Below are 19,317 nucleotides of genomic sequence, written 5' to 3'. Positions count from 1 at the left end.
TTTCATTGTATTCTTTCCATTTTTTGCTTTTTAAAATTCCTGAAAATGTGCTGTTAAGCCAGTATTAGGTATTTCTTTTATTTTGTAAGTGAACATTCCAGCTGTTTTTTCTGGCAGTAGGTTTGATGCTGCATAATCTTTAAAGTTTTATTGTTGCAGTTAAATTCATTTAGTGAATGTTTTCTATATTACTTTTATACATATGTAATTAAATAAGTACACAGGCTAAGTGATGGCACTAACAAATTATTTTTTTTTCCATTTTCTTCTGTCAACAGTTCTTTGTGTGCATAGAGATAGAAAACAATGCAATACAAATTTTTATAGTTTGGTGTGGACATGGCTTTTTGTTTCATCAGTTATTTGCAGAAAATGTAATTTAATGTATAGACTGTTTCTAATGTCTGACAAGTGCTGTAAATACTGTATTTCTTTTGCTTGTAAAATTGCTTAAAGCTTCTTTCATTTGATATAGTATTGTATATAATAAGTCTCTTTTGCAAGAAAAAAAAGAAAAAAAAAGGTGTGATCTTTGTGAAAGTAGTACAGTATATGATCTTTAATTTTTTTTTTTAATATACTGTCACATTGCAGCACTGGTTGGGCATTTTAATTCATGTTAATAAATCACAACTCTGTCAGTTTTAACTACTTGTCCTGGAAGGGTGGTTATGTCTGCAGGGACCTGAACCCCCCTGTGCTGTCCAGCTTGTGGTGGTAGCACAGACAGATGTGGAGCTGGCTGTAGGGAAGGTGTTTATTTCCCCTGCAGATCTAGAGGTGAGGAGCAACAGCAGAGTCCTGGGAGGTGTTTCTGAGTCTGTGACACCCAACAGTTGCACAGGGGCAGAGCTGAAGCTGTCAGACCTCACTCTGACTGCAGTATTGCCCCCCCTGCCCTGCAGCACCCCCTGTTCAGGCCCTGCTGTGAGTGCAGTACAGGGGGAGCAGACTTCCTTGGCAACCTTTCCAGGAAGTTTAAAGATAAGCTACAAGGTATTTGTTGGGCAGCTTTCCTCATCACTGCCCACCTCCACCCTGCCCCTTTCCTCATCAAAGGGGAGCCAAGTGTATAGTGCTAAAATGGGGAAGGGAAGGTTATGGACTATAGAGCAGGGGTGTTTTTGTCTGGGTTTTTTTGTTGTTGTTGTTTGTTTTGTTTGAATTAAAGGAAGTTTATTCCTGCTGCTGGGGAGTACCTAGGACTTCCTGTTGCACTTACCAGGTCCAGAGTTACTCTATAACTGGGGGTGATGGTGTCCTTGCATCTCAAGCGCTGTTCAAAAGCTCTACCTCCAAAGCAAAGAAAACCAGTGTGCCATAAAAACCGGAATAGGAGAGGGGGGGGCTGGGCTGGGAAGCACCTGTTCTGCTCACTGAAAGAAGGCGGTAAATACTTTTTAACATGTAGATTAAAAAAAAAAATAGGGGGCTACTTTAAATTTTAATTTGCCTGTAGTGATTGAAAAATTTATTAGCGAAAATAAATATAATACTAAATAAATACTTCTCTGAGCAACAGCTGGCCCTGCAGAACACCTGGGGAGTCACACTGCTGTGCCACAGTCTGCAGGGCAAGAACATTGCCACCAGCAGAAACCCCAACCCAGCCCAACCTGACCCCCATCTCAAGAAAAATCTGCATCCCTGACCCCCTTCCAAGCTGATCAACGCCATCAGCTCCAGCACAGGAGCAGTAGGATACACACTGCGTGTGGCGGGGCGGGAGCCGCTGGGCGCAGGACAGGGCGGGCAGGAGGTGAGGGTCCCATGGGCGCAGTGCTCGCATCACAGCGGGGCCCTCAGGCACTTGCTAATATTTTCTATGTACTCAAGAAGAAGCATCTCGTTAGTTGCAGAGACTCAGCATGACTGGTCCAGATGTGAAGCTGAACATAATTTTTACCTCTAGCTCCAGAGTCCGCTGCGGTACCGTCCTCCTCACTGGTGTCATCCTTGCAGCTGTTAAACCCGGTTCCGGTGTGAGGCGCTGGCAGCAGAGGGTGAAGGCAGAGTCCTCAAACCCAGCTGCTGGCAGGGCCTCAGTGCTTGGACAGGTTTCTCCTGATCCGTGTGTTTGCAGGTTCTTTTTGGAGGAGTGGCTGCACGAGCCTATGGGGTAATCGTTTGCTTGTTGACAGCAGTTCAACACCTTGTATGATGCTAACACTCCTCTCAGTTTTGTCATGTTTCACCCAGCAACTGCTCACACACAGCCCCTGGAGCCACGTTACCCTTCAGGATGCTCTGACAGACACCAGGTGGTGCTTTGCTGACACGAACACAAAAAGCTGCTTTGCACTTTGGCCATGCTGAAACACCCCCCCACACACACTGACAGGGATCTCTAGCAAAATACAGTTGGTGTCAGGGCTAGTAAAGATTCCAATGACCAGCACACTGTCTGAAAAAACAAAACACTTTAATTAGACAACTGCAAGCACCTCAAACAACTGGTTATTGTTACAGCATGGGGCTATCTTACCACAATCTAGTTATTGCAAAGGCATGTGAATAAATTTCATATGGACAAAGTCAAGAAAAAGTGGCACCGTAGTTACATGAAGATCAGCATAAGCTTACATTCATCCCACTGACTTCTAGAAGAGGACAAAACGCCTCCGTGCTGTACATTCTAAAATCCATATTGCCTATAAGCTTCAGCCTATGCAGCTTTTTTTTTTTTTTTTTTTTTTGCTTTTTTTGTTTTTTTTTTTGTCCTAGGAAACCTGACATTGTTGCGTGCAACTTACAATGGTTGTCGTATGTCTGGTTATGGGAAAGAATAAAGCTAGTGCAATTTGTTTTAGAAACGTGTAAAGCTATGAATGGAATGAGCATGATCTTGCTTCTTGGATTATCTCACCCACTGCACTGTAAGTTTTTGCAGCTATATCCTTCCTTAACTGATTCCAAGCACACGCTTTTATTATAAAAGATCAGTAATTCTACACAGAGAGTGATTCTCATGCTCGACTTTTAATTTATTTTTTCTCTTAAGGTATAGTACAACTTACAGTGCTTATAAAAAGGCAACACCATATGGTACCATGTCTTCACTATCACATTGTAAGGGAAATTGCTATTTTTCTCTTTTCTTAAAAGCACTTAAAATAGGCAAAAGTTCTAAAAGGGAGTGCTAAATGATAATGCATACTTTATTAGAAAGAAGTCTAGCCTTCCTTTAAAGTGCCATTTGGGGAATGAAATCCTGTAAACCAGAGCCACTTTGTTTAAAATCCAATGAACGGGAACTGCTACAGAATAGAAAGTTTACACAATTCCTTAAAGCAGTCTGAAGTCCACTACATGCAATTGATTTGCTATAAAGCTCTCTAAAACTTAGTTGCTTTACTCTGAAATTGAGTCCCCAGTCCCATATTTAAATGGAAATAAACATTTACAGGGTGCATTTACATACACTATAATACAAGAATGATGTCCCTTTGCCAGAAGATAAAATTGTACAATTCCTTGCCATAACTCAGTTCTGACTTGATAAATTTCTTACGCTTGTAAATTATATAATATGCATCAGCTAAAATATTTTTTTTTTCCATAAATAGTTACAAAACTTGCCAAAACACATGGGGGGAAGTTTCCTTTGTTCAAAAATCTGACGTCTGAATGCCACACAACACAAGAAACAATGCTTAAAGACACGTTAAGTGTTTTCTGAAGAAAGTGGGTGAGTAAACTACTAGCTGAAGACAAAAAGACTACCCTTCCCCAAGAACACAGTGCACAAAAAGCAAAATGTCAAACAGTACCTCAAGCAAAACAAAGGTCTGAGGATTGAAGCCAGCTCACGTGTGATCCTGCTAAAGAATTTGTGACAGTCACCGTTTAGGTCCAATGCATTGGAAAGTGGTTGCTGGCTTTTTCTGACAGCTGGGAGATTCTGCTAAGAATTCAGCCATGGATGCCTGAGGCATTCTCCAGCTGAAGCACGTTTCTCTGGGACCATTTCTAGCATAGGAATCAGGAAATCTGTAAACTGTGCAGCATCTTCGTGAGGCCAACCATACTTCTCCACAAGCACATCAAAAAGACTCCAAGGTTTCAGCTTGGTAATGTGTCGGAGTTCTCCTGCAAACAGAAACATTGCTGCTATTAGGAAATTACCTCAAGATCCCTGGAAGTGACTTATCCCTGTTTCGTTTTTCTCCCGCTCTGCTTTCACAGCACTGTGACCAGTGAAACCATTCTTGAGGAAGCGCAGCACATTGCAAAGCTTGCTTGGGGTCCTCAAAGGAGACGAGGCTGCCCGATGGCAGAACCAAGAAATCATTCCTGCAGGGAGCTGTGTGTGATGCCCAGACTCACTGATTCTCCTTGCTGCCTTGGTTCTGGCTGCCATGCACAAAGGCCTCGCTCAGGTCCCGGGCAGAGAACGGCACAGCCCTTCCCTCCCCAGCCAGCACACCCCAGCCACACAAACCACCCCGACCCAAAGGCCCCCCCAGAAGGGGGTCTCAGCAACACAGGTCCCTGCCCCACGGCGTGGCAGCAGAGTGGTGATCCATTGCAGACCCAGCCAAGCACAGTTTGGCACCTGGAGATTCTGCTCCATTTCCCAGGCAAGCACACCCAAAAGGAGTCTCTCCTAAGAGAAAGCCAGAACTCTTTGAACTCTTCTGCCATTCAAACCAGATCTATCCACAGGATGTTTGCTGTGATGGGGAAGACAGCCTCTTCTGGCTGCTCCCTGCCTTCCCCACTGGCATCTCCCTCCTTCCCAGGCATGTATCTGAGTCACCATGTGACACTACAAAAAATACTTCAGCCCAGTGATTCTGTGATGTCCCCTGAACTGCTGAGGACCACAATGGGTTCTCAGCCAATCCTGGAAGGTGAACATGACTCAGCCATAGCTTGACAAGCACATTTCACCATCAGTGGTATGGGGATTCACAGGCCATGTTATTTTTAAGCAAAGTGGTTTGGCAGCTTCATTGTTCTCTCTGGCTGTAATCTACTGCCCATAAAATGCCATCAGACATCAGCTCACAGGTGTGAGTTACTGTACATCACTGCGACTACAGAAGTTTCAGGGCAGGAGAAGAAACCCCTGACTTCAAAAAACCTCTGAGAGTCTCAGCATCTGAATGCAATGGATTAAAATTGCCACAGGCCCAGCAGGACGTGCTGCTGCTACCTCAGGCCACAGCAGAAGGTTCTAGGCACAGTGCAACACTTGATAAAGCAGCTCCCAGGTGCTCTTGTGAAAAGCCCTAAAGAGCAAGTGTGCAAATGGTCACTCACCAGAGAAAAAGAGACCTGCTGGTAACAGAAAGATGTGCTGCCCACAGCTGTCTGCTTTCCTTTCCATCTCAAAGGATGCTGAGATAGAGAGGCACAAAAGCAGAGGGCACATCCTACTGGTTTATGCCTGTACAATTACAGCACAAGCATGTCCCATCACTACCCAATAAGTCCAACAAAAAAAGGCTCAGCTTTGAGCCCACATTATCCTCAGTATGAATGCACAGAAAGGACAGCATTTATCAGAGAAATGTATTCATTTCCAGGCTAACTCTCAGCCCTTTAAAATGTTTGTGCAGCTCTGAAATTTAAGTGCAGAAAAGCTTACCCTTCTGAAGGTTTCCAAAAGCTTGTACTGACAACTAACACAAACAGGTAGTCAGCTTTCTAGTAAGAATGCATAAGCTCAAGTAGTGCCAAAAGAAGACAGAAAACCAGTGACTTGTTATATTGACTGCAAGTAAAAATGGCTAAAACATAAAAATAATCGGTCTGCATCCATAGCAACTGCAGCTTACAGCATTCATTGCAAAGATTCCACATTCATTTACCAAACTAGAGAAACTTTAGGGGGGGGGGGGTGTTTCCATGCAGCACTATCTGCACCTTCATATTCAAACTAGGTTGTTTTAGACAGGTTGTATAATGAAAGACTGCAAGATGAGGCTCTTAGGGTCACAGTGAAAAATGGGTTCACATTGTTTTGAATACTTTTCTTATTCTGTAAAAGTAGAGGTTGAAATGCCCAAGCTAAGAGCAGCCCACACTGGGCAGCACAACCTTCCCCAGTGCTGTTTTGCTAAGGAACAAACTACTTTAGCACTACAGGTTGAAGTTTTCCCCAAGAAATTCTGTGAAGCTTGTAAAAGTGTTTAAGAAGATGGGATACAGTAAAAATTAATTCTGTGGGGGACAAGAATTTAAGAGGTGCTTCAGTTTTCAGTAAAGGTCATGATGCTGACCATGGAGTCAAAACAGGGTAAGTAAAAGGCAATTAATATAAAAGAGGTGGATGAAAGCCCAAATAATTTTTTTTAATGTGGTGGCTTCATCTCATTTCCATCCTAAAGCAGCTCAGGAAATGGAGGTGGTCTGGCAACACACATTTTCATCTAGTTCAAGAGGTCTGTACCATGTACTTGGAAGACAGAAAGTCAGTACCTATATTTAGGGGAGAAATGAAAAGCACGGGAGCACTGGTTTGGCACCATCAGTAGTCAAGGCACTAAAATGAAATTTCAAAGAAAATGTAATAGTAAGTGAACAGAAGCTCTTTATTTAGTTTTTTTAGAGTGAAGATCACAGGATCTCTGTACAGGACAGAGCTGTCAGAACTGTAACACCCCTATGGTCAAAGCAGAGGCAGCAACAGACCTGAAAACTGGAATGTTAAGTCAGAAGGAAATTACTAAAGAAATTTCTGAAAGACCTGTGAGGGGTAAGATGCTATTTAAAGCTTTCTCTGCTGACCATAATACAAAAAACCCAGAGGTAGTCCATGAAATTTGCCCAAGACAAATTTGAGATGAGTCACCAAGCAACAGGAGGATGGATCACTGAACAGGAACAAATGGATGATGTGAAGGACTGGGGAGCAGCAGTGGGATATAATCTGCTAGTGCATTATTTTGAGGACGTGCTCCTGAGAACTAATGAGAAAACTGCTGGTAAGGCCCCATGGTGCAGCAGACAGAAGGTGAGGGAGGTGGAGAAGAGCCCTCCCCCCCTCCAGGGTGTTAAATAAGCAGCAGTGCTTTTCCTTGTTAAAACTTCCACTAGGCAAAGTCAGTACCTAGCCAGCTCCTGGCACAGGTTTAGCTCACAAGGCAACAGGGTAGCAACTACCACAAGAAAAACAAAGAAAACCACAGTCTGGAAAAAACAAAAAGGCTTTAAGTTTCAGTGCTGAAATGTGTTGACTAATTTTACAGACAAAATTGCTTCCATGGAGGCACTGGAGAAAAGGACTCGATGGAGTTATTACTGGGCTCAGTCAAGATGAAACCCTATAAAAAGTATGTGAGCATCTGTGTTACAGTGACTAAGAAGCAGCTTATAAAGGCCTTTCCACATTTAAACGCATCCTATTTGAATGTCACAAACTGCTTCAGGCAATTACTGGGAAGACTCCATCCTGTAAACCTGTTAGCTGACACCACCTTTCCTTTTGTGCCTGGGACATTCAATGAAACAATTTGAATGTTTAAAGTGTCTCTCTGAGACTGAACTTTCTTATGGACAGCACTAACACTCAAATCGTGACTTCTTCATTTTTCACCAGGGCTGATGTTTCAGAACAGGAGCCCACAGTCAGATTTCTAAGTTGCAGCATGAAATTTTCAAAGGAGCCCCAGGCCTGTGTTACATGGCCTCTGATCTCATGGCAGATGGTGCCCCTGAAGAAGTGACTGAAGTTCAGGCTCCAGAGGACAACACTGACACTTTGGCAGCAGGAGATGCTGGCAGAAGCACACGAAACTCTCCACTTCATGGGAATTTTGCAAACTGCCCTTTTCTGTGCATCACAAACACTGATCACTGTGTAACTGTTTGGTCATTTTAAGCTTCCATGACAACATTAGAAAATGCCAACCCATCCGGTGCAAAGTGAAAATTAGAAACATGGGATATGCTTTTTAGGGGGATCGGGCTGAGGAATCTTTCTAATTCAGTACCTGCCATAAGCAGGGAGGGAGGGGGAGCCTCTCTGCAGGTCCTGCCCCTCATTCCAGCAGCTGCAGTCCCTGTCACGGGTGTGCGTGGGTGTGCCAGAGGGTATCTCCTGCCCACCCCTCTTGCTGCTTTGGAACTTCACAAACCTGTCAGCCCCAAGTCTGTTCATCTCTGCTAACCTGAGACTGCTTTGGAGCCTACTGATGAGGCCCCTTTGCAGGCCCAGTGGCAGCAGCCTCCTGAAGCTCACTGCCTGCTCTGTGGGGAAATGTTTTAAAGCCACCCCAACAAGTTCCCTTGAGAAGCCCAGCTCTCATGTAACGGGTGCTGAGGAACAACACCTCTGTTTTCAGCTTACCCATTTTGTAAACCTTCATTCCTCCTCCAGCAAGTTCCTCCCCTCCACATTAAAAAGCCTCAGGCATTTCAGACTCCCCCACACAGACTCCATCTCCTTGATCATCACTGCCACCTTTCTTCACACTGTGTTTATGCCACTACACCCTTCCTAAGGCAGCAGCAGCAGGCAGAGGTCCCTGCTGCACCAGGGGGACTCAGACACACACAAACACACACGAGAGGCAGCTCTGGTGTGAGGGGATGAAGAGTCACTGAATTGTCCCCAGGTGGGCAGGCCCTGGCAGAGGGGTCGGACTGGAAGGTCTCAGGTTCCTTCCTACCACTCTGTGAGAGAGGGGCCAGTAGGGAGCCGCAGCTGCTCCTGACAGCCCCAGATGTAATGGGATGGATGCTCCTGACCCCAGACAAAACACAGGGCTGTCTCATACACAGAGGGCACAAAGACACTTGAAGCAGCACCACATTCCTTCAACTGTCAAAAACCTGTCTGAAAGAGCAGCCTGAGCAGAGGCACAGTACAAAAAGATAAAAGATCTGTAAAGCCTGGAGTGTTTGCTCAGATTAAATACTTTCTCATAGCAGTTGACACGGGTTTTAATTTTAGAGGGGTTGCACTTCTGTACAGTGCCAAACACAGCAGAGCCATTGCTTATGGCTGTGGCACTCCAGCATTATGGTGACTTGGAGTGTTTGGAGAGAGGCAGCAGTGGTGCAGAGCTGAGTGGCCTTCTTCATCACTCTGTCACAGCAATCCTGCACACTCTCCCTTCAGGGAGGTTATGAGAGTATGAGTACTGACTGCACATGGCTGTGTCTCTATCACCCAGACAGTCCCTTCTCACCTCCCTCAGATATTCCTCATCAGTAGCATCTGCTGGACCACTACATATGATCAGAAGTAGTTGACAGATGATTTTTCATCATGTTAGGAACTACGCATCACTTGATTCCTTACATTTACAGAAACACTGGACAACAGATTCACACAGACATTTGTTAACATCCACACTTTGTTGAGTAAATCCCCAAATGAATTTCAAATGAAATATTGAAATGAATACTGCAAACTGTGGCTTTTCTCAGAAAGTCAAGTTTACACCAGAATTCTTCTTTAATAAGAGCTCTCCACTTAAACGAATCTATTTCTTGAGTAGCCATAAATGAACATACTCTCCTTTTGGATAGTACTATGCTTTAAATTAGTGTTGCATAAACACCGTTACCTTTTTTGGTGAAAAACTCCTTGGAATATTTCCCCAACATAGCGTATTTTCGAGGGATTTTTCCCAGCAGTTCAATGATCAATGCTATGTGGTCTGCATTGGAGAACATTGCCAGCAAAACAGAAACATACAACAGTTTAATCAGTACATTGCATGCACACACTAACACTGGCCCGGTACAGACAGAAATAGATTGATCCTGGTGAAAAAGACATGTGAGCTCCATGGCTAATTTGAAAAGATGCTTTCAGCAAAACTTCTTTCTAAAAACAACCTTTGGGTATCAGCTGCTACAAACAAGTTTTGCTATGCAATTTAAAATGTACCAACAATTATTTTTCAGAACATTCAGCTGAAAAAAAAAATAATTTGACACAGGTTCCTGTGTATTTTGTTTTTCAAAAAGCAATTTCTGCTGTGTGATTTCAGGAAATGCTCCTGAGTGAGACATGCTACAACCAGCAACAGCAATTCCACTTCTGTCTGCATCACGGCACCTTTCAAAAAGAAGAGGTACTACCTCTGCGATTGAAGAATTCCCGAGAATATTTTCCAGATAGAGCAAAGTGCCTTGGGATATTGCCTAGCAGCTCTATGATGTGTGCTATGTGGTCTATGAGGGAGAGAAAAAAAGGATACGGGAGTGGAAGGGGCAGGGAAAGGATGGGATAAAAAAGAAGAGGAAAGAAACTGGAATTAGTAAAAAATCAGAAATAGTTTCAAATCAACAATGTTTGCAGCAAATCCATGCAGAGGTTTCCAGGATCAGCAGAGCTCTGGCATCATTAGTAGCATTTAGGAACAATGAATGATGCCCACATTACCACTGCAGAGAGCATTTACAAGCAAACAAGCATGAAAATGGACAGGTATACAGATGGAAGCAGGAGTTAATTCTGATTTTTAAAAATAATAATTAGTAATTGCCTAATTAAAAGAAAAATACACAATGTAAACATTATTCCAGTGTCACTCTTATAAAGAGAATATACTATAAAGTTCAAATTTGTTGTTTCTTTTCTAAACTAAATGCTGTTATTCTCAATCAGGTTTCCACACATATGCAATCTTACAAGAAGGGCAGTTTAATTCCTTCAGGCAGTTGTTAAGTAGATGAATATCTGCAGAAGGGAGTTTTTGCCCACCCATTGCTAGTGATCGAACTTAAAACTAAAAAGAAAAAAACTGTATTTATATTCTGGAAACAATGTGTATGAACAGTTCACTCAAATACAAAACTTCACCCCACTGTAAGCTCACTGGAAATTTAGGAAGAGGAGCATGAAAGTATATAGAAACTCATGTAATATCAAAAAGATTCATACCTTCATCCCTGGAATAGTCTTCACCAGAGTGTGGTTCAAACAAATAATCTCCAGTCGCTAGCTCAAAAGCCTATAACATAACAGATATATTTATGGGTATTTCAGAAACAGTGTTTTTAATCTTAGGATGTCAGAAAAACATTACAACTATCTCAGAACCAAGAAGGAATTGATATTCAAAGCTAAAGGCCTACAGCTGGATCTGAGACTCGGGTGAGGCCACTTACCTGGGGAGCACCATTCCTGCAGAGCAGAGATGTCCTGAACCCCGGCTCTGGAGAGTTCAGCCCCCGGAACCTCAGCCCCAGGCAGCACACCCAAACCCCACGAGTTTCTGCCTACTCAACCAGGATGAAAGAAGGAGGTGGACAGGGGGGTGTGGAACTGCTGTTCCTCTCCAACCAGCAACCCCAGAGCTCCACGTTCAGCCCTGGTCCCCAGGGGTGGGAGGCAGCGAAGCGCACGCGGCTGCAGAGGAAGCGGCTCTGGACAGATCAGTGCATGCAGTGTGAGGGGGGCACTGGTCTGACCCAAACATGTTTTAACATACCCAGGTGCTGTCTGTTGGTCATGTTAAAGTATCTGTAAGTTAACCAAGCTGAGAGAGGGGTATTTCTAAACATATATATAATAAAAAGATACACTTGTACCTGAAGGGTAATTATCTCTCATAGACTGATATGGGAGTCTCTGCTGGAGACTGAAATAATAAAAGCTGAATCAGAAATAAAATCTATCTATAATTAATCACTTGAAATTGGCAAACAGGGTATATGCTTCCTTGATGACTCTACATCTGGTATAGTTTAAAAAAAGGTATTTTTGGTGAATCAGAAGACATCAAAATAAATATTGCAACTGTGGGGTAAAATACTGAGACTGACATTGAGGAAGGAATCCAGAGCAGACACAGTGATGATTTGTCCCCTCAGCTCATTTCAGTGCTTCAGTGGGATGCTAGCCTCATGTCAGTTAGGCCAGGACAAAACTGAGGGGTTTTTTTGTGGGTGTCATGCATATTAGAAGCTGATATGAGAGCTGGAAGCTCTCATACAAACACGGATTCATCTAGTCTAATTTGTTAAACTATTCTCTTTCTGCTCTGAATCACCAATTACCCAAGCAGCCACAGGAATCTAATTCTTTCCAGGTGGTTTAAACATCAAACTATTTCCATCTCCAAGACCAGTGACAGCATCCAATCCAGAAAATCATTCCAAAAATCAGGCAGAACGCCCTGGCACAGCTCTAGGAGGGAATTTCACTCCATCAGAACATTTACTACAAAATATCTTGTCTCCTGAAAATATACACTCTCTGTTCCAATTCATAATCTAGAGTTGTCAAACCACCTATAAATTTAGTCTATTTATGGGCACTTGGCTTTTTCAAGCTGTGAACTACACTGTCATCCAAAGGAGATATAGCCAAAATATTTCATTGCATTCACACACAGCAGCCAAGAAAGCAAGAATGTCCCTTGCTGACATTTCTGTTGATCCTACAAACAGGCCTTTAATTCTAAAGTCATTATCACTAATAAACAGTCATTCACGTTTTTTCTTATTCTACTCTCAGGTCAAGATTTAGAGTTTTTATTGGTTTTATTTTACATTTAAAAAATCTGAAGGCCTTCATTATTAGCAGGCATTTAGACCAATGAAATTTTTAGAGTAGCCAGTGGAGTTCACTGGCAGGTTATCTCTAAACACAGCAGGGAGATTATTGTTGAACTCCTCAAATGAGATTAAGAAGACTCAATCGTCCCCTCTGTACCTCATGGCAATATATCCATGTATCCTATGGAACAGTGGGACCAGCTTTCCTAGGAGAACACATGCTGACAGGGTTGATTTCTGAGGACACTAAGAAACTCATTGCTATGAAACCCAGATTCCCGGAGGACAACAGAAACATAGTTGCATTTAGCCCCAAGGTAGACTCCAGAAGAATACAGATTCTGTCCCCCTCAAAATGATGTTTTAATAGTTCCAACATGTCTCCACAGGACTAAACAGACTGAGTTGGAAAAACTGTAAGACCTGCTCATAGAGAAGCACAAGAAGTAAGCATACCACTGTGATATACTGAATTTTAGATCTGTTTGTTTTTAGGAAGAGCTGTGAGCTCTCATAGGTTTGAGGTATTTTTACCATTCTTTTTGATGAAGAGAAACTAAAGCTTTTCAAAGTGATTCTGCTGCTTCTTTTATCCTTTTTATACAGCTTTGACACCATTCCCAGCATGGGCTGGAGCCACAGTGTCTCAGACATTTGATTTCCTGACTCATTAAAGGACTCTGCAACAAGAACGAAGAAACTTCTGACTCAGATGTACACAGGGACAGCCCAGAGAAAGCCTTGCCTTCTGAGTGCTGCAATAAATCTCTGAAATAATGCTTGTTAGCATTCACACAAGACACTGTTTCATCTGTAGCAACCTGGTAAAAAGTTCCTACATATCTGTAGGACGGACTGGCTAGATAGTACAAGATAAATTAAATTACGGGGCCTTTTTAAAAAATAATAAATCACCGACATAGGTTTTTTACCATAAATAGAATCATCAGTAAAAATGCATTAATAAGAAGGTAAATAGCCACAAGAAGGCCTACAACACCTCTGGATGGTATCAAAGTTCTTCTCTCTCTTTAAGCTCACATGCAAGTGTGTGGTGCACTAGAAAGCATTTGCAGTCCTGTTACTGAGTCAGTGCAAGTAAAATGAAGAGCTCTCAGCTGCTGGTACCCAGAACAACAGCCAGTGCTGTGTTGGACTTCCTGAGAATTTTCTGGTACTTACCAACATTTTGCACCCAACTGTGGGGCACATAAAACCACCCAGTCTCCAAATCCTAAGTTGACACTCAGTGATATAATCAGGAGGTGGAAACCCTGAGGGGCAGCAAGTTGAGCTCAGGCCAGCAGTGCACCCTCGTGGTAATGAAGGCTTAATGAAGGCTAAATACATACTGGGCTGTATGGAACAAGAGTGTTCCCAGTCCTCAGAGGAAGTGACTTCCCCTCTCCCCATCTGCATCTGGAGACCTGTGATCAGTTTGAGGCCACCAGTATGAGACAGAGCCTGCCAAAGTGGACAAAACCCAAGGAGGACTTCTAAGATGTTATGGGGCTGAGCAGAGGATGCAGGGTGAGAGGATGGTGTGGCTGTGTTTGTTCAGGTTGGAGAAGGAAAGGACCAGGGGTGAGTTAATTGTTGTACTCCACTGTCTGAAAGGCAGTAACAAAGCAGAGGAAAGGACAACAGAGAACAGACAGAAGGAGAAAGATGGGAAATTCCAACTAGATACAAAGAAAAAAATTCTTCAATGAGACCAGCTGAGCACTGGGACAGGCTGCTCAGAAAGGCTGTGGAAATGCCATCCTGACAGATACTTGCACCTCATCTGGATGAGGCTCTGAGTAACCTCCTCTAACCCTGATGTTAACCACGGTTCCAGCAGCAGGCAGACTCCTAGAGATCCCCTTTAACCTAAATTTGTCTATTATTTCTATGATGGTACAGATTAATCATAATTACTTGCTTTTCCTTTGAAAGTAATAGTTTATAAAAACTAGTTTTTTGACAGAAACTCTGAATCTAAATTACCATGATCTTTTCACTTAATACTGACATTTACCTCACAGAAATCAGAACTTCAGTTGTTACATGGAGATAACAAATGAGAGATACAGCACACTCAACATATGGCACAAAAGCCAAAGGCAACCATCCATCCATACTGACTGTACTGATAATTGCTACTTATCCTTTTCCTAGGGTTATCACAGAAAAACAGTCTAGACTGCTTTTCCCCATCTGGAGATGGAGAACTGGAGAACATTTCATATATATTGTCACACTGCTGCTTTTGTCAGCTCTGGAGAGACTGATTCCTTTCTTGCCACACAATTGTGCATGAACCTACCATAACACTGAACTGCTGGCATCACTATGGTGTATTATAGATCCTTGTCTAATCACACCATTGGCAATAGCCACATTTTCACTGTGTGACAGCTGTGTACTCAATCTGGTGGCTGAAAATGGATGCATGCCTAGGGAAAGCTGTCTGGGAGAAAATTGGAAGAACAATTCACTTGGACTGCATCAGCCTCCCTGAATTCCTCTTCTGAAGCCCCAGCTGAAAAAGGACAACTAGCTACAGGCCAGAATTATTATTCAGACAGACAAGATCCAGCTCTTGGCCAGAGTTTCTCTGCCCCAGATGAAATGAAGAGCTGTGAATGAGAAGCTTGTAACTGCGTTAAAAATAGGCTTAAGAACACTGTTCCACAGATAAGTGGGAACATGGGAAAAAGAGCAAAAAGCTTTTTGAGATACGCGCGCCAGTTGACAGTTTGTTCTCCCATGGACATCTCCCTCTGAGGAGCCAGGCAATGGAAAGAATACAAAAGGCATTTTGCATGGTTAGCTCTTGGTAAGAAAGGCCAGATATACAAAACACAGACATGCATGGGATGCTTGAAAAGGAAACATGTTTCTATTATTTGCTGCACTCCAGCCTCAGAATCATGCACATGCTGAGTGGTTGCTTTGAAAAGCCAGGTTCTTTGGAAATCATTTTCTTTTGAATGTTTCAGGTTGTCCACCCACCACCTTCAAAAAGGGTGTACAGTGATTAATAACTTTGTACTGTATCTGCCTACTAAAAAATATGTGCATAGTGACTTGAAGTTTTTCTCTTTTCTCAACCAGATTTTCCATTTTTCTTCAAAATACTGCTCCTGTGCAGACTGAGGCTTGCCATCACACCAGTGTTGTGTGCCACTCTCACATACTAGCATGATGGTACTCATGATCCCATGGAAACATGATCATTTTTTCCCCCCACTTTCAACCCAGAAGTGTTAAGGGCAGTTATCTCTCCACCCTATGTTAGAGGGAATTATGCACAAAAGTAAATTGAGGGTTCAACTACAAGCACATACATGTATAGGCTTAATCTTAATATCACAAGGTACTCTGCTTATTCTTAACCTATTCTGCTTATTTCTTAATTTTGTCCCTCTTGGTTCTCTTACATGAACTGAAATACCCATAATAATAAAAACAACCCTATAAGCTTGCTTACCTTTCAACACCATCTCCCTCTCTCCCTAATTTTGAAAGCTGTTTTCCTCTTCCTCTCAGCCCTGTAGTATTTTTTATCATTTGTGCTCTCTTTGGGCAGATCAAACATGAAGTACAATTTTCACCTTCTCTGATTTCCTGCCAGTCTACAGCTATTTGTTATGATCTATTTTCTACTTCTTCTTATAAAAAAGAAGGTATTTCAGGAAACATAACTCACCACAAAAGCCACCTCAAGTAAGTGTTAAAAACATAGCCTCATTAATGTCCTAGACCATGTCATAGTCATTCTACCCTCCACAGCTCAAGTAACACTGTATATGATGAACAATGAAAGTCAGATGATGAAATTCATCATTTCAGGTGCTTTCCTTGTCTCCAATCCAAGGAGCGTCAACAAAGAAAAGCAGTGGAACCATGGTGCTTGCAGTCATTTCTAAGATCAATAAGAAGGGATGCCCTCTGCCATTACCAACTCCCTTATCTTGCCAGGATTTCTTGGCAGTAGCAGTGGCATGCTGTGTTCCATGGGGTTTGGGATTTAGGAAATAAATCATGCAGTGCCTATTCAGTTTCTGCTCCTCTCAGTACTACAAATGTGAAAATTCAGCCTGATAAAATTAAACGATCTACGGTGGTTTCAATCCTGTCAAATGCTTGTTGCAAATCTCTTCTTTTTTATGGGTGAAAACAAGAGATTCATCTCCCTGTTGGCATTAATAAAAAAGCAGTTTACTACTGTTTACTACCAAGGGAACACAGAATTTTCTAGAACTTAATAAACATGGACAGAGATACACAGTATCTAGCTTTCCATGAGAGTAGCCCAGTATCACACTTAGAGGTCACATTGTTTAAAAAAAAGAAAGGGCAGACCTTGTCCAGCAAACAATGACTCAATTTAAGTCACACCTTGTATTCTCTGCTAAGCAAAGAACAAGCAAACAGTTCTGTTACAGTCTGGAAAATCCCACTGGCATCTAACTTCTTTCATTGTGAGTGTGCTGATTATAAGCATCCAAAGAGATGCATCATCATCCTTTTTTCCTCTGCCTTTTTTTTCTCCCCTTAAAGACTCTGAGACTCGTATCACCTGAGCAGAGGACTGGTATTGGCCTGTGGGTATTCCCTTTCATCCTTCAAATCATAGTCAACGAGTTTTGGGGCACAAGAACTGGGCCATGCTTCTGTATCTAAAATTAGAAGAGTCAGCTCCCAGGCTGCTGGCTTACAATGCTACATATTCACTGACATAACACCAAAAGAAACAGAACTGTAAAGTTATTAGCACTGAGTTATTTTTCCCTCTTTTTCACTGTTTCTTCTACATTTTATGCTATTTGAGCAGAGTTCTTGCATGGCTCTTTTAATGTACACTTGCAGCACAAATAATCCTGATCAGAATCTCTTCTAGACTAAAGATAACACAAATAAAACAGGACTACTCTTCCCTGTGACATTCATCAAAACCATGAATTTGATGGCTAGATGAAGTCAAACTGTATTTGCAGAGCCCAGATGAGGAGAGCTCTCTGCACAGACACCTCACAGCATGTCCTAAAACTCAGATTCATCAGGAAGGTAGGAAAGTTGTTGTGCATACATGAACACAGATGTTTGCATGCTCAGGGCACCATTATCAGAGGCTTTTGTTTAAAAAAAATCATCATCATTGTCTCCGTCCTCATTACTAAAGACTACATAAATCTGATCAGCAAATGGTATGATGGAAAAAAGTCTGCTGCTATGTCACACAACGCAATCCCTGTGCTTGACTTGACACTTTGTGCCAAAAATAAAGCTCTGTTGCTGCTCATGGTCAGTTTCCAGTGAGCAAGATTATTTCATTAGAGAGCAAGAGGCAGTAAAAAACCTTAGGTTCAGATGCAGATCTATAAAGCACAAGACCAAATAAAGATCTCAGATGAATCCTAGTGCTATGCACTTCAAGTAGTCCTTCATAACTTCTATTAGCCATGACACATGAAAAGAATTGAGGTGCTTTATGTACAAACCTAGAGGCCAACCTCTGATGTGGAAATTCTATGGACCCTAAATTAATTAAAAGAAAGGCCTGGGGGGTTTTTTGGGCCATTTTTTTTTTAATGGAGATGTTATCTGGAATATATGACACAGTACTTGATATACTACAGATGGAGAATCTTCAGAATCTTTTCTATTTGCAAGCTAGGGAGTCTTTGTGTGTGCTGTTTACTACTAAGCAGAGTGTTCTGGACTGCATGTAAGCAAAAGCCTATTTGGGAGATTTTGGCAGTCACATTGTGAAACTTAACACCCACTGAGATGGAGAACCTGACCATGACTCTGAAGCAGCAGGTCTTCTGTCAGCAAGAGCTACACAGATGGAGGAGTGAACAGGACACTTGGATCAGTCTCTATGAGAACAGTGGTCAGAAATCTCTGATCTGAAAGGCATGGGTTTACACAGATCTACAAAATGCATTTGCATACAATTCCATACAAGTGAGGTCAAAATATTTTGAACCCTGTATCAGTGCCACTTCACTGAATTAGCTCACTGATTCAGTTTTAAGTTTTAAAATCATAATATCTCATCTTTGCTTTGATATCACCTTACAATACTTCACATCCACATCTTTCATGCCAGGCACCCATTTCTATAATACATTCACTATCATTCAGTAGATAATAAATTGAGACAAGAAAGCTCATCCAAAGTCAAAATCATTATCAGAATGAAGGGCAGGATCTGTAATTTTGGAACACAGCTCCCACTGCAAAACCACATGGCACCTTTCCTGCCCATTCACATACGCAGTATTTCTGACAGGTGGATTTGATCAGAGCAATTACTGACCTAATCTGAAAACAACCTCAAACTTCTATCACTTAATAACATATTAATTGCTCCTTAATTGATAATTTTTTTTTCACTTTAGAAAATCAGGAAATGAAAAATACCATAGGCAATCAATACAGAGTAAGCTGGTAGGACACCACTTCATGTGTGCTTGGTACTGTCACACTGGGAAAAGCATGAAAGACAGAAACTCACCTCTTGGCAATACTATTGCCTAGTACTAATACTAAGTCAAGGCAATACTATCAGATCACTCACTTTGCATAGTACTGCTTCCAAAAATACCCTTAATGTCTCTGGACTTGTTCAAGCAAAGCAATATGTCAAGGAATTCTCTTTACTCTCCTCTGAGACTTGGACAACGTGGCTAACAGGGTACACCCGAGCTGTATTTTGGCTGAAAATAAACACCTCCAGATCCTGCTTCATCAGACAATCCTTTTGCAACAGTACACATTATATAAATACAGATAATTAAATATGGAGCTAGAGCAAAGTAAGCTAGAAGGGCATTTTCTGAACCACATCTAGGTTCA

The 19,317-nt window shown here is 42.1% G+C and overlaps 1 protein-coding gene across 7 annotated transcripts in view; it reads right to left on the bottom strand.

Moving 5' to 3' along the window:
* Positions 1-2,405: 2,405 nt before the first annotated feature.
* The window catches only part of SRPK2 (SRSF protein kinase 2), a 140,113-nt gene continuing 123,201 nt past the window's right edge, over positions 2,406-19,317 (bottom strand). For 2 of the 7 annotated variants that reach the window (XM_071733985.1, XM_071733988.1), the window contains 3 exons: positions 10,847-10,916; positions 10,042-10,134; positions 2,406-4,089 (listed from right to left, as the gene is read on the bottom strand). In XM_071733985.1, coding sequence (XP_071590086.1) covers positions 3,905-4,089; positions 10,042-10,134; positions 10,847-10,916 — 348 coding nt within the window. In that variant the 3' untranslated portion in view covers positions 2,406-3,904. Of the gene's footprint in view, positions 4,090-9,521; positions 9,615-10,041; positions 10,135-10,594; positions 10,692-10,846; positions 10,917-19,317 lie in introns of those variants that run through there. The other 5 variants (XM_071733991.1, XM_071733987.1, XM_071733992.1 and 2 more) reach the window with 4 other exon arrangements.

The sequence above is a fragment of the Heliangelus exortis genome, chromosome 1 (genome assembly GCF_036169615.1).
Source record: "Heliangelus exortis chromosome 1, bHelExo1.hap1, whole genome shotgun sequence".
NCBI lineage: Eukaryota > Metazoa > Chordata > Aves > Apodiformes > Trochilidae > Heliangelus > Heliangelus exortis.
Note: the sequence above shows the minus strand (reverse complement) of the source record. Positions and strands in the feature narration are given on the sequence as shown.